We start from the raw sequence: 25,625 nt of genomic DNA, 5'->3' as shown, positions 1-25,625 counted from the left end.
TCCCACCCTCTGTACGGGCTGTGATGGGGTGAGCTCCTGAGCAAGGCGATGAACGATTAAATATTCCCCCTGAGAGGGTGTGACGCAGGGTCTGGCCCCTGCGGGGTGAGGGGTTCAGCAAACTCACGGGAAGGCACAGTCCCTGCAGTTTATAACCTGTGAAATAACCATGCACAATGGAGTGAAAATCTGGCCAAACTCAGACTGAGGAAGGCTGAGATGTATTTCCAGAGTCTCAACATGTCTGTTCACTATAACCGTATTTCAGTCTCTGGCTCCTGTGAGCTGGACAGACATGAGACAGGCAGTTCCTGGGTGATATCAAGCAATAGCTGTTTCTAATGATGTAAACTGATCACGGAGCTGCCTTGAGCCTGCTGTGGGGAAATGCAGCATTTTCCATCCTTAGAGCTCTGCGGTGTTCAACGTCCCTGTGAGCGGGCCGTGTTAGCTGGTGGCCTGGTGAGAGCCCTTTGCAAGGGAGGGAAAGGAAGGCAAAACCTCTCCCTCTGCCCCCTTCCCATGCACCCGGGCCAGCCCTCAGAGTGGGCAGAGGGGAGCCGATCTGTCTGCAGCAGAGCAAGTGCAGGGGATGTGACTACAGCCCAGGAGCACTGACAGGAGCACTTCTGTTGAAATCTGAAATCTCCTGCAGCATCCCCCGCAGCTCACGCAGGGGCTTGCTTGGCTCTTGAGATATCCGTTCTCAGCATGGCAGGATGCAGTGCTCTGAGGCAGGATGAGTGATGAGAACCTTTACTACATCATACAACCTCCCATGCTGTAACCATGACGATTCAGAGTGCAGAGATTGCCATGGGTTTGGATGGACGGGGCTAGAGCAGAGCTCAGCTGCCCACCGTCGGGGACCACTCACCCCTGGGCCACCTTCCAGCAGCAGCAGGTCAGGACTCGAGCAGGGCAGAAGCAGCAGCAGACCCAAAGTTGCTGCATCTGCATCAGAAAGTGGCAATACTCCCGTCAGACTCAGGAAGGGTTATCTTTACTACAAGGCTGGAAATCCACCTAGAAGAATGGAAAGTAAAAACATACCTTGTTACCAATCAAAATGGTATGTTTACACATATTTCAGCATCTCTGATGTTTAGTGATTCCTTGGTGCTGGAGAAATAGCTGCCACTTGCCTGATTTAAGGAGTTAAGTGGAGTCTTCCAGAGCTAAAAGCAGACCAGTACCTGGTGTCTGTGGGTAGAGAAAACGTTTCAGTACTTACAGGCTAGAACAACTTGCTCCATCCTTGGATTAAGCACAGGAAAGGGATGGGACAGATTTTCAGTCCAGGACTGACTTTGGAGACATGGTAATACCCTGTTATGAACCTCTCATCTAATTCTGCTGGTTTGTGCATTTCAGTGATTACTGTCGGTCTGTTTGGAAAATCCGCTGTTGAAAGGCTACAAGATGAATAGAAATATGGAGTTAGACCCAAGAAGCGTAACCTCAGAACCAGCCTCTCCGACGAAGAGTGTAGGGGAGGAAAAGATGGAGGTTGCTTCTGAACTGAGCAGCCCAACTTTGCGTACTGAGGACAGTGGGTTCTTTGAAAGAGGTATTAAAACAATGTTAAGCATCCGGAAATCAAAACGAAGTCTGAACAAAGAGAAAGGAAAGGAAGGTACTGGTACTTGGAAAGGAAAACGTCTTTCTTTTCGATTCTCCAAGAGCTACGAGGAGAACAAAACCACGATCCATAATAGCATGGAGGAGACTAGTGAGAAGATAGCAGCAGAGCCTATTCAAGGAAAACCTCTTTCAGGTAAGAAGCAAAACCACCAGTGTAATTTGCTCAGCGGGATATATGTAACCTTCAAGCAATTTACACTTTGCAACTTTACATGCTGTTGGGCCCAACAGAGATGCTAAAGAACCAGGCATCCCATTACAGGGCAGAGACATCTGTCACCCCTTGTACAAACTCATTGGGGTGTTACCTGGCCCAGCCTGGTCAGGTCGCCCGTCACTGAACAGGCTGCTCTGTGGCCTTCACTACATTAGTTTAACCATATCCAGAACCATACCCACAATCAACACATCAATTTGTTGGCTCACATATCAGCAGACATACCATACCATACCATACCATACCATACCATACCATACCATACCATACCATACCATACCATACCATACCATACCATACCATACATATCAGTCATTAATCTGCTGAGCACAGTTTGGGAACTGCTGGTCTGACAGTATCGAGAAGTGCAATGTGGGCTATTCCTATGCTGTTGCCTGCATTGCATTTTTGGACAGTTTCTGCTCTTCAGCTCTCAGACTGATGGTCCCCAGATTGTACTCTGTAGGTTGCTGCAAGGCCTTGAAGGGGAAAAAAGATGATTTGGATGTGATCTGCTTCGGCACCTCCACCTTGGTTTCTAATCTTAGAGACTGCCTTGCAAAGGGACCTCTGCAGATGCTTTTGCTTTCTTACGCTGACTTGCCATCTATTCTTCTCACAACAGTGGTGCTGCAAGTATTTGTTTGGTTTGTTTTCCCCAGGCTGGTTATTCTCATGCATTTTATCAGCATTATATAGATAGGTCTTAGTCAAATTATAGTAACTACCTTCAGCATAGCTCTCACCTTTCCCCAAGTGTGGGCAGACTGTAATGACTTTGATCTTGGTTTGAGCACCGTTCTCCTCCACCTTCTCAAGGCAAAGGTACTACAATGCATCCACCAGGAGACAGACTAAGGTAGGTCCACATAGCTTGACCTTTCCTCAGCCTAAATTTCTAGAAAGAAATTCTTGGTCTACTGACCGGATCCCATGACTAGGATGTCAGGGGGATCAGACAGAAGGGCTGACATTGTCTCACTGCTATCATGTGATCTACTGTGCCATGAAGTTATTTACTGCTTTGCACTGATACATTGTGAGGTTGGTAAGCTTGATCTGAGCCCACCTCATAAACCTTGCTAGTCTGCTCTCAAAGGGTCATAGGTGAGAAGCAATAGGAAATGTTACCACAAGCCCTTTTCATCTCCTGCAATAAACAAGCTGAGGAATTGCATGAAGAAGTCCCATCCTGTGCCAAATAACTCATGATTGGCCTAGACTAGAGCAGCTCTGTCAGAAACACATCCCATCCTGAGATAAATATGGCAAGCAAAGGAGACTCCACCATGTGCACCATTAAGCTGCATAATGGTTAATTGCCTTTCAATTGTCTTCCTTCAACTAGCAGCTGGCTGATCTTGTATTGCTAAATTAAAGATCCGTTTAGCACCCAATTTCACCTCCCTGAATAATTATCCTAGATGGTGATTAAATGGTGTTTTCTCACTTTGATAAACAGAACAGAATGTATTCCTTTAGTCTCTCACTGCAAGCACTTGTGCAAACACAAGTTTTATATTAATTTATCTAGAAGAAACTAAGTTAATTGGCACAATCTCCCTCCCCTCTGAGTGCAGAAGCAACTGTAGCTTTATATAGGCACTCAAAGCTCTATGCATTGTATGCTACATCAGTAGTTGGGTTATGTGGTGTATTTCTGCCTTCATACAGATACTCTTATGCTGCACAGGTATAAAATCTGTGTGCAGATGAGCCCAAGGGCATAAATTATGGGATACGAACCAGTCCTTCATATCTTTGAGTGCTCTCCAATTTTTCGTTATCACTTTATATGTGTATGTCCCAGAAGCAGTGGCCACATATGCCTAAATAATACCCTTTCCCTTCTCCTCTTTAGTATTTGCCTTATGCACAGTATCACAGTGGGATCTCCTGTTCAGACCATCTGTTATGACGCTGAAAATAGCGAGAGCTTCCTGAGGCCTCTCAAAAGCTAACAGTGCTCTCGGATCTCCTCAACACATGGCAAATACTTCATGTGCTACTGGCAAATAGGCAGTAGTTCTTGCACCAGCAAGGCTTTGAAAAAGAAATGGGAAACTCAGTAGACCTCAGCCACTTTGGGGGTAACAGTATTTGGTGACTTTCCCCCAGCCTCAGCCAACACCAGCCAGTACCGGTAGTGAGTGTCAAAAGCAAAGGAATTGGGGAAAACCCACGTGAGACTTGAGCACCAGGAGAAAGCACCCACAGGTTTGGATCCCCCTCCAATGCGCACACCTCTCCAAACCATCCAGGGACGGCAGTGCTCACTGCTTGGAAAACAAATGTCACTGATGAGAGGCAGCGCTTGGCATCTGACTGTAGGTTTATATACAGGCAGTGAACAGCTAGATCACACAATCCTGAACCACCCAGGCGGGTGAACTTCACATACCTGTCATACTTTGGTGTTTCTCCATTTCCTCCTGATGGGATCCCAGGACCGCCATCCCAGAGACTCTCCTCCCTCCTCAGCCAAAAGTTTATTGTAGATTGCAGTGACTGCAAAGCTGAGAAGCTGTGGCTTTTGGTCCTCCAGAAGTCCTTCTTTTTGGTTGAGAGGAGTCTGAGGACCACAAGCATTCACAGAACATCTCCTAAATGTCTGAAGCAGGTAAGAGGCAACTTTCAGAGGCTGTTTGCTGTGGTAGGCACAGGCTGGAAAGGGTGGCCAGTCATGGATGGGCCAGTGTCTGGTTTGCTACCTCAGTCCCTGTGTCTCAAGGAGTCCTCATAAAGCAAATCACCAGCGACAACCTCTGCAGTTTGCATTAGCATTTTACTCAGTCCTCAGAAATGCAGGAGCCAGTTTAACTGTGACATTAGTTGGGAAAGCGTCTTAGGAAAACTTGATAATGCACAAAATCAGGACAGGAGGGGAGCCCAGGGTTTGCCCAGGGCTACATCTGAACAGGGAATGTTCCCAAAAATGTATCAGGAGCATTCCCAAGCCAGTATCCCCCAGTGCCTTGGTATCTCTGGAGGACATGCTGGTGGGTAGGCTGGGGGCAAACATGACCCTCTAGTGAGATGTCTGACCTGGGAGCTCAGAGGGCCTGAGGGAGTCTGTCCCACTGTGCTCCCTCCCACCCCTCCAGCTGGACCCTGGGCACCCTCCCTGCCTTCTCGGGCAACATGCTGAAATGCCCTGTGGTCAATGCGGCAGCAGAGCTGTGCTGAGCACACTGGTATGCTGGGAAACAAGGGTATCCCTGCTAAAGGAATTCCTGCTGGGAGGGTATATCACAAACTGTTCCTGCTCCACACTAACAGAGGGGCAGAGCCAGGGGTGGTTTTATGCAGCCTGAGACCCCAGTGCCCCTCTATACAGCCCTGTTAGCCATTGCTTGAGGTTTTCCTGCAGGGTTATAATCAAATTTTTTGATATTTCCTACCTCTGAAACCAGCAGTGTAGAGATGGGGCTCAATTTGCAGTGACTGCATTTCCACTGATTTCCTCTCCTGTGTCAAACAGGAGCTGGAGAGATCGGGGCGGGGGGTCGGTCTCAAGGGCACTGCTGGGACCTGGCTACTCAGAGCAAGCCTCCCTGTGGGGCACCTTGTTTTGTTAGTTACCAACCTGTCAATCTCCTAACACCTGCCTTGTCCCAACCCCTTCCCCCCTTCTTTCTGCAGTAATGGAAATCAATGAGCTTATTCAGAAAAGGCAGCTTTTGGAAGCATTTGCAAGTATCAAGTACTTGGAAGATGAGACTATAGCTGAACGAGATGCTGAGAAATACAAAGATAACCCCCAGGAGTTTGTGAGGAAATCCAAGGATGTGGATTTGCTTTATAACTCCATCACGAATGCAATCCAGTCCATCGTGGTGGGGACACTGGAGTATCCCAGTGTAGAGGATACCATGCTGACCTCCCTGGTGACTTTAATTGCCCGTGAAGAAGCAGCTCATCCTAACACAGGCAACGCTGCTAGTCCTGGGTTGGACTTGCTCGGCACACCCAGAAAGTGGAGGGAGGAGTGGAGGGAAGCTATCAACGAGAGCGCTAGAAAGAGGGTCCAGAAGGTACCCATGGCATCGAGGGAAGAAGAGAGTTCTTGGCTTGATCTCCACTTAGGTTTCCTCCAGAAACACCTGAGTGAAGACTTACTGAAAATCAAGTTATCAGTAAAAAAGTGCTACCCAGAGGAGTACCAGGTGTGTGACATCTATGTGGAGGCTTTTCACAAGGCCGTTGCCTCACACTTGCAAGATCTCTCCCAGAGACCGCTGGAATTCAATGAGCTCTACACCTTACTCGACTGGGTGGCCAACACCTACTGCAGGTAAGATGCTGCACTTGCCACACTGCTTCAGCCTCCTCCGGAGAGTGGCAGCCCCTCAGGGTGCTTCGAAAGCACCGAGCTATTTTCAGTTTCCTGAGCGAGCAAGAGAGACACAGTCACTTCTACAGTAGAGCCAGATTGCTAATCTATTAATAGGTGGGGACAAAGGTTTGTGGATAAAACACTGGCTGCTTTTCACAGATCTAAATTACCTTGTTTTCCCCTCCCTCTCCCACTTGCTGTTCGCACACACCAGGAAGCTCCTCCTTGCAGATAAATCTGATAAACCTGCTCCCTTTCTGCAAATACTTTGCAAGGTCCAGCAGCTGCTCGGTGACTTTTTCAGGCACAGGGAGGGACCTGTGGGGGAGCCCTGCCTTATTCCTCTTTAATTAAAACTGTGATGCATTTGGAAACAGGCCACGTTACCCGCCATGTTCAGGGGTCAGAGTCATCTGGAGGAGTTGCCAAGACATTGCCATGTGGAATTAGCCACATTAAAACAAAGGCTTTGGCTCAGACGTGTCCACTATTTGAATGGGAGGTTCATGTTTTTTAGGACCTCTTAAAGCTCCCTGTAATTCAGGGGTGACTAAAATATTCTAGGAGCTGCAAAGACATACCAAACACCATCCTCAGGGCACCCTCTGTGTGTGGGAGTAAAGGCAGGAATTCTTCACAACAGTAAAAACTGTGCTGCTGGACATTGCCTTCTTTTACAGCCAAAGGAGACATCTAAGATAGGCACCTGTAGAAGGTCCAGGCATTGTGTCCTCAGTTGTTCACTGAGTGAGACCACAGCCCATCATCCCAGCCCCAAAGAGCTCCCAGAATAAACCCAACAGAAATACACGGTGGGGTGGGAAGGAAGAGAGAGGCAACATCCACAGGAGATGGGTCTGTTAATAAGCACATAAGAACAGCCATATCAAAGCAAAATCATGTCTTCTCCAGTAGCTGGTCTCCAGGAATGGCCTGAACCAGATGCCCAAGGATGGAACAAATGCAAACTAATTGACACCCCCCAAACAAACAAAAAAGGGATTGAAGTATCAACACTGAGTCTAACAGTGGGCAAAAATGGTGTCGTCGTTCAATGCCAGCTGGCAATTAAGCACCACACAGCCGCTCGCTCACTGTGCCCCTGCCCCAGCAGGATGCAGGAGAGAATCAGAAAAGTAAAAGTGAGAAAGCTCGCAGGTTGAGATAAGAACAGTTTAATAAAATAAAATAAAATAAAATAAAATAAAATAAAATAAAATAATAATAATAATAGTAATGAAAATAACAACAACAAAAAATAAAACCCAAGAAAGACAACTGATGCAAATGAAAACAATTGCTCATCACCCTCCAACTGATGCCCAGCCTGTCCCCAAGCAGCAGTCCCCTGACAGCTTTCCCCCTTGTTTATACACTGAGCATGACATCATATGGTATGGAATACCCCTTTGGTCAGTTGGGGTCAGCTGTCCTGGCTCTGTCCCCTCCCAACTTCTTGTGCACCCCCAGCCTGCTCACTGGCAGAGTGGTGTGAGAAGCAGAAGAGGCTTTGACTCTGTGTAAGCACTGCTCAGCAATAACCAAAACTTCTCTGTATGATCATCAACACTGTTTCCAGCACAAATCCAAAACACAGCCCCATACTAACTACTATGAAGAAAATTAACTCTATCCCAGCCAAAACCAGCACAAACGGACAGGGAAGGGGCAGTGGTGGAGCAGGGCAAGCAGCCGTGACACTTGCCCAGAGTACTCCTAGCCTGGGGTAGCTTTTGGCTCAGGGATGTTTGGACCTCAGATGGTCTTTGTTTTGAACAGCCCTCAACCAATTTATTCTGTGAACTTGCCTGGTTGCTGCTAAAACCCCATTTATGGTGTGGTGACCGTGATGACGTGTGTAACTCCCTCAGCATCATGACACTGACTGACCAGCGTTATGGCAGGACTGCTACGGGAATGACACTCCCACCCATTGCCACTCTCCCACACGAGTCCCTGCTGATTGCATCTGGAGGGAAATTCCTGCATGTCCCCAGCTCCTGGGAACTGTACTGCACCCCAACATTTCTGAAGAGGGGGGAAGAAACGAGCTTCAGCAGCAGGTTCTGCACCAAAGAAACGTGCCCCCATCATGTACCTCTAACTTGCTGTGAAAGAGCTTATTGAGAGCTTGAAGCCATTTTGGGCACTGCTTGCAATCACCTTGCTGGGTTGGGCGGTTTCCATTTGATTTTCCCATTCTAAACGAACTTCATCCCCCCATTGGGACCCATCCCAAAAAAGAAGAAATTTTCTGACCCAAACTCATTATTGATGCTACAATTCAAACAAATGGAAAAAAGAGAGGGGAATAAGCTCCTCGAGTATACATTTGAGCCAGTCCTTTCAGTCATGGTGGGAGTTTGTATTTAAACCTGTGGTGTCCTTTTAAATGAGCAGCAGATTCCCGCAGCAGCTGGGCTGTGCAATGCTCCACATGTGCAAATGTCGCTCCGCAGGAAATATGAACCATGACTGCAGGAACATTGACTCCAGGACAGTATCAGCAGGCTGAGCTTTTTTTCTGCTGGGCAGTCACTCTGCACCAGCCTGACCTTGTACAGTACAATCCTCACTTGGATCCAAACCTAACCATGTGCTTGGCACTGGTTTGGCAATGGGAGCCCTTTTCGGTGATTAAACAGGCTGTGTGTAGGACATTGTAGGTTCCTTGCTAACCAGGTGACTGCTTGCAATTTATTCAAGTGCATGAATATTTTCTTCTTTCTCCTCTCCACCTTCATCACCCTGAAAAATGCAATGCCTCCATGGTCCATGGCAAGATTGCAGGGGTAGCACATTCAATTGTACAGGCTAATAACAGGTTTCCCGCCCCAGAGGGAGAAACACAAGCACTCCCTCCCTTTCCCTGCCTCCCCACTAATCAGCTGGCCTGATTCCACGGCAATCCAGAGGAAAGCAAGTGGTAAAGTCGTGTGTCAGCTGAGCACACTTTGGAGTCAGACTCTGTAGCTGCACGTCCACCCACTGCTTCCATGTGAGGAGGAGATGTGGTGCTGCCATTGCCCATGTCCCAGGCATGGGAGTGCCTTCCAGAGGCTGCCCTGCACAGAGCAGGACCTGCTCTGCCACCTCTCCTGGCTGGGGATAATGCTCAGGGAAAAATAACTGTCTGACGTAAGCCGTGATGTGACACCGGAGAGGAGCCAGGGAGATCAGCTAACTCCAAAGCAGCACGTTGCTACAGGAATTACCCTGAAAGGCATTTTGCAGGCTTATAGTCAAATGAATCAGCTTCAGGTTGTTTATTTAAAAAAGTAAATTCTCATAGCACTTTTCATGTCCAAACAACTCAGAAGTCTCATGATTTCTAAGGTGGGCTGGAACCTTAGATAATTAGGATTTTGAATAGCGAGGAAAGATTTTCTTGTTAAAGCTTGAAAACAAGAATCACAATTTAAGCTTTAAGTATATTTCTCACAGCTTAATAATTATGTAGCTCATGCCACATGAATATTCCATCAGTTTACTCATACTCCGAGGCAACATAATTTGTTCGTTTGAATCTTTCCAGTGAACTCTTTCTGGGTCACCCTGATCTCAAACCAGAAGTTAAGACAGAAAACCTGTCCCTGCTGTTAACACCAGCTGATTGGGATAAACTGAAGAACGACTACATCACTTCTGCAAAGGTGAGAGTTTTGACCTTGCCCCCACGTGCCCCCCAGGAAGGTAGTCGGAGCCCCAGCCTCCCAGGCAGAGGTCTTGGGTGGCTGCATCGCGGTTCCTAGCCCCACCAGGTGCTGAGTCCCACCAGCACCATGCCGAATGGCCTTTAATCAAAAGCAAAAAATCCTGAACACCAATTCTGGGACCGAAGAAGCCATGAGCTTGAACCTGGATGATCACAGAGCCAAAAGGACTGTCCCAGACCCATATAGTATAGCAGAGGCATACCAAAAGGTCATAGCTGGGCTTCATCAGACTGAACACATTGCAAAGTCGGGTGTAAAGACATTTTAGCTGCTATTTTCACTGTGTGTGAGCTCCTCCAGCACATCTGAGGTTTGCTATAGCCAGACAACTTTGGCTTGTCCCCAACAGAGGACCTCCCCATGGTTCAGCTCCTTCTAGGAAGCCCCTTCTGCAGCTATCTCTGCTGTCCTTGGCTGGGACCCTGGGTAAGACTACATGCTTTCCTGGGTCTTTGCTGGGCTCAGACATTTTCTTACAAACCATTTCTGAAACAGGACACTGCTGAAGGTGAGCTCAAGGTACCCAGATGAATAAAACTAGTATTGCTCCGTCTTGCTGGTGAAGGATCATTTTGTGGGAAGGCAGGATGCGGGCCCCTGGGATGGTCCTGTGCAGGGCAGGATGCGGGCCCCTGGGGTGGTCCTGTGCAGCTGATGGATCAGAGCTTGTTCTGAGAGAGACAAAGACAGGCCTGTGGAAAATTACAAGCAAAGCAATAAATAAGGGCTACGTGGCAAGGACTGGGCGTCCTTGAGAAGTGAGGATGTAGATAACAAGTAGTTATGATCAAAGTAGAAGGGAGTTATACAGCTGCTCAAACTGCAAGTAGAAGAACATAAACAAAAGTAACTGTTAGGCTCAAACTGCAAGTAGACGTATGTTTTAGGCTCAGCCAATTAGGATCTAACAAGTAGGTGCGTATTAGGTCTAACGGTATAAATATGTGTTGCTTGAATAATAAAGGGAACTATGCTTTATCACTCATATTGAGTCGGACGCATCCGTTCCTTCAGCCGCGAACCGTCGGTCAACTCCTGGCATCGGGAAACTCCCGACATCTTCGGGAAACTCCCGACATCATTTTGTTTCACCGGCAACAAGATTGATTTTTCAGCCAGGACTGAACAGTGCTGCCACTTACGCAAGCGCCTGTACTGCCAGAAAGGACCAGTTTGATCTTTAATCCTGACCTTGTGCATTACATGTGCTGGAGGACTTTGCAATCAAGCAGTCAAACAGCTGACACAGTATTTCCCTGCCAGGAGAATGATTCTTCTTTGATTTGGGAGTACCTTGCCCCACACAGCACAGGTCCCGATTTTGTCCATGATTCTGTGTAGACTGATGGGGTCTGAAGCAAGACCTTTGACTCTGCTTACCTTTCCCCGCCACACACGTGAGCCTTACACACGTGCCAACAGAGCAAAATGCCACAAGCCGCTTTACTCATGCTTGCTTCGTTATCCTGAGCTGCATGTTTCCTTCCTACGTTTAACATTTAGGGGAAAATCAAAAGCTATTTTGGAAACATCCTGAGACTGGAGGTCATGGAGAAGTGGGAGAAGGAAGTTCATCCAGAAGTGAAGGAAAACCTCTACCACTCCTCACTCTCCTTTGATATTCAAACGGTATTTAATTAGCTGGGGCAAAGTGTGGGGGGCTCTGTGGCTCCAGGGAAGCTGGATTGTTACCTTCTGGGGTGGAGGTATCGCCTCCTGTGATAATTTATGTTAGTCACGCACTGGCAGAATACATTAGAGCAGAAAATGCCGTTTATTACAACTTTTAGCTCTCCTGCTTGCCTTCTAGCTGCAAATTAAACCTGCTGTCAACTGTGTCAGCAACATAATAGGCAACTGATTTTAAAGTCCTTAAATCTCTTTGATTAGAAAGAAGAAAGAGAAAGGAAAGAAAAGGTTTGTTAGAAAAACCCCTTGGCTAAAAGAGTGACTTTGTCCCAGGGCTGCGGCAGCCACGGAAAGGCCGTAGGCAGTGACAGCCACTCCAATTTAAACAGTACAAAAAACAAAAGCTCCTACTAGCTTTAGGGACTACAGGGTAATAAATCCAGGAGGGGTTTGGATTCATTCTCCTCACTCAAAGGGTTGAGTCATTTCAATTAAATAATACAAAAAAAAAGAGAGGGAGAGAGAAAGAAAGAAAGAAAATCAAAGAGTTTTGCCTGCTGCCGTGACTCATTTTCCAAAGAGGAATACTACACGTTGTGTGATCACTGGGAAGACAGGTCTGAATTGGATTAGCAGATGGGTAGGATGCCTTGGGAAGCACCAGAGTGGGACTGCAGCCTGCCTCACTCTGGAGAGGCAGTGAGGGTTGTGGGAATGGCAATTAGGGAGGAGCCCCAGTGCAAGCAAGATTTCGGGGTGATGTCCGACCCTCTGTGCGACCCCGGTATTGGTCCTGACGAGGGGGCTTGTGCAGAACCCTGGGGATGGTGCTTATAGCCACCCTCAGCATGGGGACACAGAGACAGCTCAGCTCCTCTTGAGCATTGGGTAGGGGATTGATCCATCCCGTGAATCCCCCCAAAAGAGGACAGCACCAGGGTGGCTCGGGGCTCCAGTTGACACTGTGTCTAGCTCACACTCAGACAGTAGAAGGACACGGGGCCATTAGGGATGAATGATGAGGCACTTATGGACATGGTTCAGTGGTGGACTTAGCAGTGTTAGGTTAACGGCTGGACTTGATGATCTTAAAGGTTTTTTCCAATCTAAACCATTCTATGAGTCTATGATTATGCCATAATTTGTGTCTCTTGGCTCGTTTCATTATTCTGCCAGAGAATAATGAAAACCGGCTGGCGACAAGTTGACTGTTTCCCCCTTTGCTAAACGAGTCATTTTTATTAACCAAAGCTGCATGAGATCCTTGCAAAGGATGTTTCTCCTGTGCTTGTCCTATTCACTGGCATTTTTCGTGCCCTTTTCTAGATCATTGGGGAGCACATGAAGATATCTGAAGTGATCAGCAGAAGCCTGGGAATGAAAATGCTTGAGCTGTGCCTGGCAGAGCTGCATGAATTCATACCAAGGTCATCACCGCTCCGGGCAGCACATTCCTTCCAAATGAGTCCCACATGGGTAAAAAAACAGGGAAAAAGTCCATGCACTGGACCAGATGCTGGCACCGAGCAGGCATGGGCCTGCTCCTGGGAGAATAGAGATCACAATGAACCCAGTAATGAGCAAGCAGCAAAACAACTTGGAGGGAGTCCTAAACAGACCCAGATGGGACCCTTGTGAGTCCCAAAATCTGAGGTCAGTGCTCCGGGTAGGAGCTGCTGGCTGGAAAGGGATGGGACCACTGCAGTCCCATCCATCCGGGACCTTTGTGGTGTTGGATGCTGGTCACTTGCAGCTACAGCCACAAGCAAGCAGCAATTATGGAGTCCCAGAGCCACAGCCTGCTTGCCCGAAACATCATCTATGTGTCCCAGGGTGAGTCACGCTGAGAGGGTTTTCTCATGCATCCCATGTCTATGGGCATAGAAATGGCTGATGGGACCCTCTCTGTGACACCCGGGCAAGACATATAGCTGGGCTTCCTTCTGAGTCTTTTTAAAATTTATCCAGCTGAAGGGCACAGGACCCTGCCCCTTTCCTGAAATAATGTTTTTGTGCTTGGTAGTCCCTGAGTTATGGCCTCAGGCCTTCTCCCCTGCCACATGCTTTGGGGATGCTCCAGGGAAGGTTTTTGGCTTGCAGAGGGTCCTGGCACAGCGAGGCGCTGTCCCTCCCCACCGGCGTGGCTGTGTTTTGGGGATCATAGCCACTCACCAGAGCAGCGATCCGCAGAGGAGAAAGGCCATTCGGCATGGATCAACTCCGAGCAAGACTAAAAATAATTCCACATTAACCTTTGAAGTTTCCCACCTCTGGCAGGCACGGAGTGGAGAGTTTCCTAATAGACGTTTTGCAGGAGTGAGGCTGGGGGGCCCGAGCACTGCTTTCTCAGATTGTGAACCCAGGGCACGGCAGATGTCCGAAATATGCTAAAGGCAACGCTTTCCCTTCTAAACCCTCATCTCCAATAGCCTAGTGATCTACACTTGTCTCCCACACCCTGAGCGAGCAGGGTAGTTCAAACCAGCTATTTGGCTTTGAAGTCTGCCTGGGTTTTTGAGGAGAAATGCAGTACTGATGTTCTGTTCTTTCTTTTTTACTTTCTTTCTTTTTTCCTCTTTTTTCTTTGTTCTTTTCTCTTTGTTTTCTTTTTTAAAATGATTTTTTCTTTTTTAACTTTTCTTTTTTTTTTTCCTTTTTTTTAAAAACAAAATTGGTGTAAAATGCAAGCCAGGACAGCAAGGGCTCCCAGATGAAAGGGTCACTGAAACTTAAGCTTTTTCTTAAACAAACCCGAGATGCAAGCAGCTGAGGCCAGCCTGAGCAGGTTCCTTTACCTTGACAAAGAATGGGACCACCAGGCAAAGCCCACCTGAGCACGCAGCCTCCTGCCAGCAGCGTGGACCTGGCTGTAAAACAGCTGTCAAAACTGTAAAAGCTGCGCTACATGGAAAATAGAACCTAACACACCACGCTGAGGTTACAGGGTTGAAATGTAGGTGTGCTGCCCTGTTCTTATTCACCTTCTATTGTAAAATCAGCCCTGAGGTAAATCCTTTCCTTGTGTGCTTAAGAGGACACATATTATATTGCCCCAAAAGCCAAAGAAATGAAGGACCAGACTGATGAGCCTGAGTACCACGGCCACAATTAATCCCTCAGCATGAGGAAAAGTCAGAGATTCGGCATGCCAAGCTCCCTGGCATCTCTCCAAAAAGTGCTGCATACCCACTCAGGCAAGCGCACCCTAAACCCATAATTATCTGTCATCTATTCCCCTCCAATGCACACACATGTTACGACAGCTGGAAAAAACATGTCCGCATACAGAGGGGACGGGTTGGGCCAGCCACCGGTGTCTCCTGACATCGCGGTGTACACAGAAGATGAGCCATCCTCGGTCCCCCTCCCGTTAGCGTTACTTGTGTGTCATCTTCCACAGGTTCGGGGAGGAGTTTGTGGCGTGGAGCACTGCCCGGGACAGCCCCATCTTTGCGCCCTATTTCGCTGCCTACATCAACAGCTTCCACGACCTGATGTAAGTCTGCTCCCCTGAGCCGAGCCGCTGTCTTGCTGGGGTCTGGGAGGGTGTCGGCATCTGGAAAAGAAAGATCAAGGTCTCCCGGGGGTGACTCGCTGGGTGCTCAGCCTCCAGCCCTTCCTCATCTCATGGCAGGGATGTTCCCCAAGAGATGCAGATGGAAGTCACTTCACTGGGGCAAAAGGCTGAAGAGGCAGAGGTGGCGACAGATCTGGTGCTCGCGTGCAAGCTTTAAACTCATTTTTAGCCCATCTTTTACAACCCCATAGGAGGTTTTTTTTCATTTTGTTCTGGAGTTGAGCAGAATAAACCCAGCAATATGGTCTGACAACTGCTTTTGGCACTGGGCTGGAGGAAACTGTGAAAGCACTCAACCTGCAAATAAACCCCTGCCATGGCTGCTGGCAGGAGGAACTTCTAGGGCTTTGCATGTGTTAAGAATTAGTTATTTAAAGCCATGCATTGAAAAGGCCTCTGATAAACAGGTATGCCCACCAGCTCTGACTATTAAAAAGTACTTTCAGGAGAGTACTTTCAAGCACTCTCCCCATAAGTAGGATGATGCCAGTTACTGTGTTTCCCAGGGTCTGGTCCATCAGCCCAGTGCCGTGGCACGTGGTGACCTTCCCACCCCGCATTTGCCCACACAGCTGCCGCAGCCCTCCCGTGCCAGTGCCGCGGGGAAACGGGGCTGTTGGTACAGCATCTGCCCCAGGGGGATGGTCTGCAGCCACGCAGGGACACGGCCCACCGAGGCCTGGGGGCTCTTCAACATGTGGGGTTGTCCCTGCCATGCAGATGTGGTGCTTCAGAGGCCAACCCAGCCAGCCGACACGCAGGTAACACCTGGGGTCTGGCCACTGAGAAGCTTGGGTTGTTATCTCCAGCCCATGCTGCTGCATCACTGCCTGGCACTGCCTGTGGCGGGGATGCTATATGCCAAATATTATTTAAGGGATGCAGAGGATTTCATGTTGCAGTGTCTTAGAGGAGCCGAGGGCTCCAGCCGCAGTGAGCACTACCGTCAGGAAGTCTCTAGATGGCACGGTCTCTCCAGCAATGCTAACCTCACTGAGGAGTCGGCTTTCTCTCCCTCCTCCTGCCCCTGTGGAAAATTGCTCTCCCATTCCCTGCTGGGGACTGGAGAGGTGGTGAAGGGAGAAGCCAGCCCCGGGCAGGGAGCTGGCAGGCGTCTGGGTGGTGGATTGGTTCCCCTGGGTTTATTCCTGCATCAAGTTAAATATTTGTCAGCCTCAGGTGGTGAGTTGCTGGGCAGAGGTAGGTGCCCTGACAGCATGATTTTGTGGATGCTGGACGCAGACTCCAGGTGTTCAGTAGGAGTTATGGACCTGAGCCCCAGCCTGGGACGAGAGGGGTGCTCTTATATGTTTTGTAGTCCTGCCCAGGCAGCCTCAGATATACAAACTAGCTACCAGGCAGTGGCAGGAACCTGCCATGCTCTATGGTCACAGCAGTAGACATGGCACGTCCGGCGATGCTCCACTGGCATTTTGGTGGTGCTGCCTCAGTTTCCCCCACAGCATGTTACAGCGGGGCAGGGATGGAAAGTGAGAAGAAAGCCAGGAGCTCGCAATGCCCCCAAAGCCCACGCATACTGCTGGGGATTTCATTAGCCTCTCAGAAGTTGTGTCTTCTTCCTCATTAGCATGAAACCATGCAGAAGGACACACTGTCCCTAGGAAAATCCACAGGTTTCCACCTCTGTAGCTTACCGCCCCAGCCGCTGCCGAGGGACACTGTGTGGAGTGAGTCAGCCGGGCTCTGGGGGACGCCGGGTTGGCAGCTTTCCCTTCTCTGGCTTTATCATTTACTTCTCTCTTACCCCGTAAGTCCCTCAGTGCTCTCTCAGGTACCTGGAGATCATTTAGCAGAAGTGTTGCTCAAGTGAAAAAGTAAGCAGCCTGCGCAATCGCTCCTCATGGTTGAACTGTCCCACCTGATGAGGAAATAGGTGTTTTTTTAAGCACAGTTACTCAGTTGTGATCAATTTTCAGTGTACAGAATTGTGCAAAAAGAGTCATTACTTTGACCCATTAAGTGTTTCCAAGAGGAAGTGCTGGATACACGAATTTATTTTAAAATAATGCCCAAGATGCCAGTCTGGATAAAATGCTTAGGACAGTGTAATAGTTTACATTTCAACATTAACCCATTGGTGGTGTCTCTCTCTCTCCCTAGGTCAGGGTTAGAAACAGTGTTTAAAGTCAACACTGAGGAACTGCAGAAGATTTTGGCAGCTCTCACAAGGAACTTCAAGAACATTTTTTTCAGTAAATTAAGAACAAAAGCACAGGTAAGACAATCTTGACCACATTATTTTCTAAATGTAACGGGTATGTGCAGGACCACTGCAGCAGCTGAGGGCCATTGACTTTCTCTTGTCACTCCGACTAGACCTCATTTTGCAGCGCATGACATCATTCATGGTCCCTCCAAAATGCATCATGCATAACATTCATAGAAATCCTCCTTAACCCAAGGCAACACTTCCAGCATCCTGGGAGTTTTTCACTATGAGCAATGATACATTTGTCAAGCTGTTTACTTTAGTACAACGGCAACAAAAAGAAAACGGCATTTAGTGGCTTCCAGCATCTCAGGCAAAGCAGTGGGAGGAAATCTTACCCATAGTGAAGCACTGGGGAAATCAACTGGACACCACCAATGGGACATTTTTCCTTCTATCAAAACGTTCAGATTTTTCACGACTTTGATTTACTCTTACTTATTTGTAGATCTGCCACCACAGTCTGTTATCAACCTCTTCAGACAGGACAGAATTCATTCTGGTAGAGGTGATTTTTCCAGGCTGTTTCCATGGTGAAGGAAGACTGATTCTTTCAGCATGAGGATGCTGAAGCTCTGGTATCAGCTGATAAAGCTCTGATATCAGCTTAACTTGTGTTGAGAGGCCTAAAAGGCAATGTGCTGCAATGCAGTTTGTGCTTCCCAGGTGCTGTAGACAGGAATTTCTGCTCTCAGGCAGCTGGGGGTTCACTAGCTCTGGCTGGTATAACACGAGAGATGGGGAAATTAAGCCTTTGGTCCCACCCGTTTTCACTCATCCTAATTCACTTTCTAAATCACCAAACATAACTTTCAGAAACCAAGACAGTCATGCAACTGCTCCGATCTAAGCCAAGCCTGCCTGGCCAAGGGGACTTTCCGGTGACTGCAGAGCTTGTCTCAGAGCCTAAGGGACAGGCGAGGAAGGAGTCAGCCAAAGCATTGAGCAAGAGAGCCAAAATGTCGTGAGAACTGAGAGCAGCCAAGGCAAAGCATTTCTAAACAGCCCTCCAGCAGGCTGAGACACAGCAGGAGAGCCTGTGTCAGGGAAGTAATTGGGAAGATTGCTAGAAGTCTAAAGACAGAGATTCTGAGAGCTAAGAGGAGAAAAGTACAAAGGGGATGTGCCAGGGAAGGGATATTTTGAATTTGGCCCTTAGGGGATTCTCTTCCAGGTGCCACCAGACGCCTTTAGCAGATATTGCTATGTTTCAATGTGTGGAGGCACATTAGCTCTGGGGACCTGGCAAGACCCACTAGGGACACTTGGCCAGAGCACCTTGTACCCATGGCAGATGGGAAATGGTGCCATCACTCCCATATCATCACTGACCATGAGATATCAAGTTGGGGATGCACCGAGCTGCTATTCCCCCATCAACACATCAGAGCAATGAGCAGAAGGAAAATCCCAGTGAGACCTCACACAGACACATGGGTCTGCAGGGAGTACAGACATCTTGCCGTGAACAAGAGAAGCTTGATTTCCTTGTGGAGAAGACTGGAGGGGTGATGGATTACTGGGCTAATCTCCAAGATTCATTACCAAGTGACTTGTCATGTCCATAGCTAGTGCAAACCCATATAACACCAGCAAATGTGGTCGCACGCCACAGCCTGTTCTAGCCATGCCTGAGTTTCCTCTAATTAACATTTACATCTGTTTCTTCATCCATACAGTGGGGATACCAGTTTATTTACCTACAGAAATATAGCTGGTGAATTAGAATAAGGCACAGAGCAAGGAAATGAGGTGTCCCAAGCAAGCCTTTAATGCCAAAGCATCTCCTGCTCAGGGAGTGATGCTGCTTCTGCCTGCATTGGGGCGCTCACCCAGAAATGGGAGACGTGGGTCTGAATTCCCTGGGGTGGAGAGAGAAACCCAGCCTGCTCCATGCTCCTGGTTCCTAACTCCTGGTGTGTCTTCAAGCAGAGTGGATGTACCATCAGTGCTCTGTGCTTTTTGGTTCTAGTCCCCTGAGCAGGCAGATGGCTGGGTGCCTTCGGCTAGTGCATCAGCTAGTCTGCTTATTACCAGTGCCATCAGTGAGTGGGTCTTTTTTCAGCCACTCCTTAAGAAAATTCTGACCAAGGACTGGACTTTGGGGACAGAAAGGCCGGACTCGCTGGCGTCGGCAGTCTCGCAGTTCTCCGCGCACCTGCAGCACATGAGGGAGCCTGTGGGGCAGGTAGGCGACTGGTCCCGCGCCCGGGCGCAGTGATGCTGGGGGGTGCCACTGTCATTTGCAGGCTGTGGTCTGACCTGCACACTCCTTTCCAGTGGTGGGGGCTGTTTATAACTGTGGGGACTGCTGATGCAGGGGAGCTCAGCTATTACCGTACTTCCCTGTGAGAATAAGCAACACCCTTCCTTTCTCTAGTTTAAATATGGGAACTGATTTCTTTAAAGAGGAACAAAAAGCTTCAGTGGACATTGCCACTGAACATTATAATTCCATGAGTCGCAGGCTTAAATGCTCCTTTCACATCTATGTATTTGTGAAATAAATAAATAAATGGGTAGGTGATAACAGCTCTATATGTAAAATCTGCAAGCACCATCAAAACATACTTTTAAAACAATCCTAAATATCCCCCTTTGTTACTGAGAAACCAAACTGCCAACACAAAATCATGTGCCACTTCAGGGTGAGGAGTATTTCCATGGCATTCTCTCGGGCACTGCCATCGCTCTGTGCCGGAGCGAGGGGCTGCAAGCCACTGGCTCCCTTCCGCAGGGCTGGCCTGGGCAGCCTGTGCTGGCCGGTGCACTACCTTCAGGCATCTTCTCTAGACCCTGGGCTCCTGCTAAAGACCCGAGGGCTTCCCCTGCCCTCTCTCACTGCTGTGGCCTTGCAAGGGAACCACGGAAAAAACAAGAGGTTTGCTTTTTTTAACCAGGAGCTTTTACATGACGTTCATAAGTATGTGGTAAGGGAATACATCATGCAAGTCATAAAACCCAGACGGAAAATGAATGGGGAGACACGGCAGCAAGTGAGTGAAAAGATGAACCAGGAAGCCAGAATCCTTAATAATATGCTCATCGATCAGGTATGCGAGTTCACTCCTGGCATCCGCCGTTGCCCCGTTCCCAGAGGTGCAATGTCCACGCTTGGCCTCCTGGGGACCGAGGCGGCAGGCTCTCAAGGAGGGCAAGCCTCCAGAAATGTAAAAGTGCTTAAAAGAGAGCAAGCAAGGTAATTACTGCAGGGAAGCCAAAGTTGAATTAACTGGATTTTGCAGAAAGTCAGGTGTGTGGGGCACTGAACCCCACTGGGGTGGTTACCTGGCCAAGGCAAAACCCTCTCAGTGGTGAGACACACAAGAATATTAGGCAGTGGGAGGTGAAGGCTCTGGCATCCGCTGCCTTGCTGGACCACAGCCACAATGCCCTGCCAGTGTCTGGCTTACTGGGGTGCTCGTGAACATCAGGGTGTGCAGAGTCAGGCCCCAGAGGAGTTCCCAGGGGTGCCTTGCCATTGCTACCCAGTGCCACCTTGGCCAGCACCCTGCTGCCCCCCCAGCAGCACCCTGCCCGTCCAAGAGCAGCCTGTCCTGCCTGCAGCAGTACTGTCTTACAACAGTAAAAGTGACCCGCTGCCGTGCTCTGCCCTGCAGGTAAAAAGCATTTTGCAGGTGCTGCGCTTCCCCCTGACGTCCCCATATGCCTCCTCGTTCGCAGGGCTCTGACTCCAACTGGCTCCTTCCCGCCATACATCACATCGCCAATATCATTGGGGAGAAGAAAAAAGACAAGATCAAGGAGTACGTCAAGGAGCTGTGTCAGGATTATCCAGATATCAGGTACATGAAATAGCAGATGCCAGAACTGCTGGGCTCCATCCCAAACCGCACCAGCTTGCCCCTTGCCTTGGCCAAGCAATTCAGCTTCTCTTTTCTGCTGGTAGCCACACGTTACAGGTCAAGGTGCTGGCAACAGGGGGAATACCACCTTATTTTTCTTGATGGCTGTATCCTTTCTCTTTTTTCCCCGTCTGCTGGATCTTATAATTCACACAAGTTACCTCAAAAGCCTTTTCATTTTAGAATAGAATAGAATAGAATAGAATAGAATAGAATAGAATAGAATAGAATAGAATAGAATAGAATAGAATAGAATATTTCAGTTGGAAAAGACCTACAACGATCATCTAGTCCAGCTGCCTGAGCACTTCAGGGCTGACCAAAAGTTAAAGCATGTTATTAAGGGCATTATCCAAATGCCTCTCAAACACTGACAGGCTTGGGGCATCAACCACCTCTCTAGGAATCCTGTTCCAGTGTTTGATCGCCCTCTTGGTAAAGAAATGCTTCCTAAAGTCTAAACCTCCCTTGACAGAACTTTGAACCATTCCCACGTGTCCTGTCACTGGACACCATTTTATTGCTACAAATGAACCTTGTTTCACTGTAAAGCTCCAGGCTGCTCTTCACTGCATGACCAGTATTAGCCCAGCTTGCCAATTTGCAGGCTCCAGCTTTGGAGCAAATACTTTGCCTCCTGTTCCCAGGTTCAGACCTCAAAGTGCAGCAGACACTGACACAGTTCAGCTGCATTTTCTGCAAGGGTCTCAACATAAGCACTAAATTTTGGAATAAATTACAAACGTTTTCTTTTGTACTTTCCATTTGCTGTTCCAAAGCAGCATCTGCAAAATTTAAGGCTACTGTAAAAGTAAACAAAGTGACTAGCTCCATGCTAAGCAGCTGTGTATCAGAAGTTACTTCCTCTTCTACAGCTCTTCTACCAACCATTGAGAAGGAATATCATGGTACAGCTTGCAAAAAATTCCATTTCATCAGAGTCATTTCAGAAAAAGACCAAAGGTTTTTGCACTGGGTTACACAGTTCCTGCTGGACAACATTTATACAATCAAAGTAAACCATAAATTTAAGAAATCGCTCAGAACACTGAAGTGGACCCTCAAATATTCAGAAAAAAATGTCATTAAATATATTTTCCTCTTCCCAAAACTGAGGCTCAAAATTTTTCGTAAGTATATTTAACTTGAGTGGGTCAGATATGCTTTGGGCTTATCTGTGTGGGGAAATTCAGGACATGGACTTGAAAAAGAATAATTGTTCCTGAGTAATTTCCTAGGTGAACACACCTATCCTACAAAAAAAAACCTCTTAATCCCAGTGGCCAGACTAAGCTGACGAAGGAGGCAGTGCTTATTCTGGGAAGGGTGGGGGACATAAATGATGGCTAGTCAGGCGTAGCTATTTGAAAACAATTTTCCAGGCAGAAAAGCCATTTACAAGGCTGTGATTTGTGGTACTTTTTCATCATTATCCTTAGACCCAAGCCAGGTTTTAAAGCTCATCCTCTTGGTTGATCTGTTTCCTGGCTTTCCATTATTGAGTAATATTATTTTTAACAATGAAGTTTGGAAAATGAGGCGGAACTTGCTGGACCTGCATTGCTTCCTGTTCAGGTCTCTCTTAATTCTTCCCCTGAGCTCTTGGAGACGTTGCTGAATTTGTATATACTAAGATTACTGGAACAGGGTATGTTTCCAAGTTGGCTTTCCTAGCTCTAATCTAATTAGTGCCTGTCAGCTTCCTAAATATTAGCACTTCCATTACTCAACTCAAAATAATCATTAAATAAAAGGTCTGCAGCCTCTCAGGGAAACTTGCAAAAGACGTCACGTGTGTGTGGAGACGGAGCAGGAAATTCCCTGAAGCACCAGCAGCAGGAGGGTGTCCCACCAGCGCAGGGTGGTGGGAGCTGATGCTCACTGGCTTGGTACATCCAGAGGCTGCAGATCCTTGTCCTGGTGGGTCCTCCAGTGCGATGTTGCCCAGGATTTTGTCATGACCTTTCTCCGTCTCCGGTGTGGTTGTTGGTTGCTTACCTCTGGGCTGCTTTTGCTTGCCAGGACTGAGCGAGGACTTGTTTGGTTTCTGCAGGAAGGAGCACATCCTGGCAGTCCTCACGCTCCGGGGACTGGGGCGCACCAGGAGAGCGGCAATTTTTCGTCAAAGCTACCGCGCGCTGGAGAGCCCTGACAGTGAGGAGGGCAGCACACTCTTTGCTGAAATTGATGCCCCGGTGATCATTAGCTGCTTCTAAAACATAACAAAACCAGCAGTCAGCATCCTCCCTCCTTCTATGCTCCCTCTACGGCATGATCCAAAATCTGCTACCCTGCCTCGCTCTTCTGCAAATGCAACTTTTTGACTGCCGTGGGAAAAGGAGTAGTTTTCTGAACTTGGTACCCTGAGTTCAGAAACCAAAGACAACAGACACTCCAAGACACTGACCCCTTGCGAGAGCTCCTGGGCAGCAACTCCAGCCCAGGCACTGCATCCACCCTGCGTTCAATACAGATTTTATTGCTAGGAGGCTGCTCTGTTGTTTGGTCCAAGATTGAGTCTCTTTTCAGAGAACGGAAGAAAACCCAAAGGAGTTCACTCAGAGCTATATTAAGGCTTGGACTGTGCATTGCATGATTATACAGCAGCAGAGCAAGAGCCTTCTTCATAACAGAGGGGCAGAGCTTGGGCAGGGATGTGGTAGCACCAAAGTCTTATTTCCTCCCCCGTGAACCAGCTGGCCAAGTTGGCATGACACAATGTCGCTGACGTTGTGACCTGATGCCACAAACCACTACCTGCCTGAGGAGGAAAACCTTGGAGGGTAACCAAACCGCACAGCTGGGACACACAGCACATGGACCGCTCCGTACTCCAGGATGGACCTTGTGGCCCTTCTGGTGTTTCAGCAGATTTTCCTCATGCCTGGACTGCCTTGCAAAATCCTGTTAGACCGAAGACCTGTTCATGTCATCACAGCCTCTCTATGTGGTCAGAGATGTCTGGATCGCACGTGCCATGTGGAGGGAGGCTCCGAGTCTTCCTTTCCCCGGGGAAAAGGGCCACTGAGCCCCTACTCCATTTTCTTGTATGTTCAAATGTATTTTAACAAAGGTGGTACAATCTGACTGCAGTATGAAACCTAATGTGAGGTGGACAGGCATAGTGCTACAGATCGCATCTTCAACTGATGTAAACCAGCATCACTGCATTGATGGGCATGGAACACCACCGGTTTAACTCCGTGAGGGATCCAAAACATTACATCCAGCATCTGCAGGAAAGACTAAAAGAGACATCCAACAGCCTACATCCATACAGATCTGATTTAATTTAATCCAATTTATCCTTTTGGTTGCCCTCCGCAGGAATTAATCCAAGACTGTGCAGAGACATGTTTATGATCTATCAATTAATGTGATAAATGTGGACATGGCATAACCTTGGACACTAATTTGTCTGCTGCAGAGATTAGAGCATCAGTAGTGAGGCTCTTTCGTTTCCTTTGCTCAAGTTTGCACCAGTATAAATTTCAGCCCGGGTGAGCAGCAGGTGCTGGTGACAGGCCAAGGGAGCTGTTCTGATGGATAAGAAATACAGAGTTCACCTTTAATTCACAATCATCATATGAAAATTTTTCTAAAAGGTAGACTTGCTAACTCCACAGTCAAGATGAGATGTTTTTCTAAAGATGGCTTTGAAATATCAGGTATAAATTGAGAGCTTGAGGCAGGAAATCCTGGGAGGAATTTTCTGCCCTGCATCACTCTTCCATACAGCTCATGACAATTCCTGCAAATACTCAGCTTGATGACTCTCTGTATTTGCTATGGAGAAGCAGAAGTAAAATATCATCTGCATCTCCCATTAGGTGTGCAGAACTCAGGAACACTTTGGAGCTCCCCTTCCCTGTCCTGGGGACATGGTGCAAGCAGGGAGCCCTGGACTCACACTCCTGATGGATGTGTGAGCTACATCCCCCATCCCAGCAGAGGAGAAAGGTGTCAGCACTGAGAGATTTACATTTAATGTCAAAAGCATTGACTAAGTGGGGGAGATAAAAAGGGGATTTCAACTTTTGCATCCTCAGTCTGAGACATCTAAGGCTGGATTTTCAGAGTAGGGCACGATTTGAGGCACTAAAGCCTCAGCAGGAGTTTTTGTGCATCAAAAATTTCCTTCTGCCCTGTATGCATCTCTGATCCAAGCACCTCACGCAAGGCATCTGCAGCACAGAAATTTTCCCAGGTGCATTAAATGTATACTGGGTTTTCAATCTTATTATTTTACTGGCAGTCTCTCCACAAAGCAGCTGTCTTTCCTCAGGGTGCAGCCGCCTGGCCCTGGGATTGGCGCTTGGCTTCCGTTTTCTAATAAAAGCAAGTTGCTATCCTGAAGTCTTGGAGGAAAGTTGGGAACGATGACCTGCCTTTTGTCACAGCCTCTCCTGG

General features: G+C 48.1%; 1 protein-coding gene across 1 annotated transcript; it reads left to right on the top strand.

The window, feature by feature from the left end:
• Positions 1 to 1,434: 1,434 nt before the first annotated feature.
• On the top strand, positions 1,435 to 23,431 carry EXOC3L4 (exocyst complex component 3 like 4). The gene is made up of 11 exons (XM_059819975.1): positions 1,435 to 1,777; positions 5,504 to 6,155; positions 9,733 to 9,850; positions 11,417 to 11,542; positions 12,869 to 12,969; positions 14,943 to 15,038; positions 17,241 to 17,355; positions 19,415 to 19,537; positions 20,250 to 20,402; positions 21,034 to 21,155; positions 23,269 to 23,431. Exons 1-11 carry the CDS (start codon positions 1,435 to 1,437, stop codon positions 23,429 to 23,431), a joined length of 2,112 nt encoding a protein of 703 aa, XP_059675958.1.
• Positions 23,432 to 25,625: the final 2,194 nt, after the last annotated feature.

Source organism: Gavia stellata, chromosome 7, assembly GCF_030936135.1.
Source record: "Gavia stellata isolate bGavSte3 chromosome 7, bGavSte3.hap2, whole genome shotgun sequence".
NCBI lineage: Eukaryota > Metazoa > Chordata > Aves > Gaviiformes > Gaviidae > Gavia > Gavia stellata.
Note: the sequence above shows the minus strand (reverse complement) of the source record. Positions and strands in the feature narration are given on the sequence as shown.

Excerpts from the sequence above, each read along its gene's own strand:
- EXOC3L4 (XM_059819975.1), top strand. The coding sequence starts at position 1,435 with ATGGAGTTAGACCCAAGAAGCGTAACCTCAGAACCAGCCTCTCCGACG. Across the intron at positions 20,403-21,033 it reads ATAATATGCTCATCGATCAG|GGCTCTGACTCCAACTGGCT; the intron begins GTATGCGAGTTC and ends CCTCGTTCGCAG. Across the intron at positions 21,156-23,268 it reads CAGGATTATCCAGATATCAG|GAAGGAGCACATCCTGGCAG; the intron begins GTACATGAAATA and ends TGGTTTCTGCAG.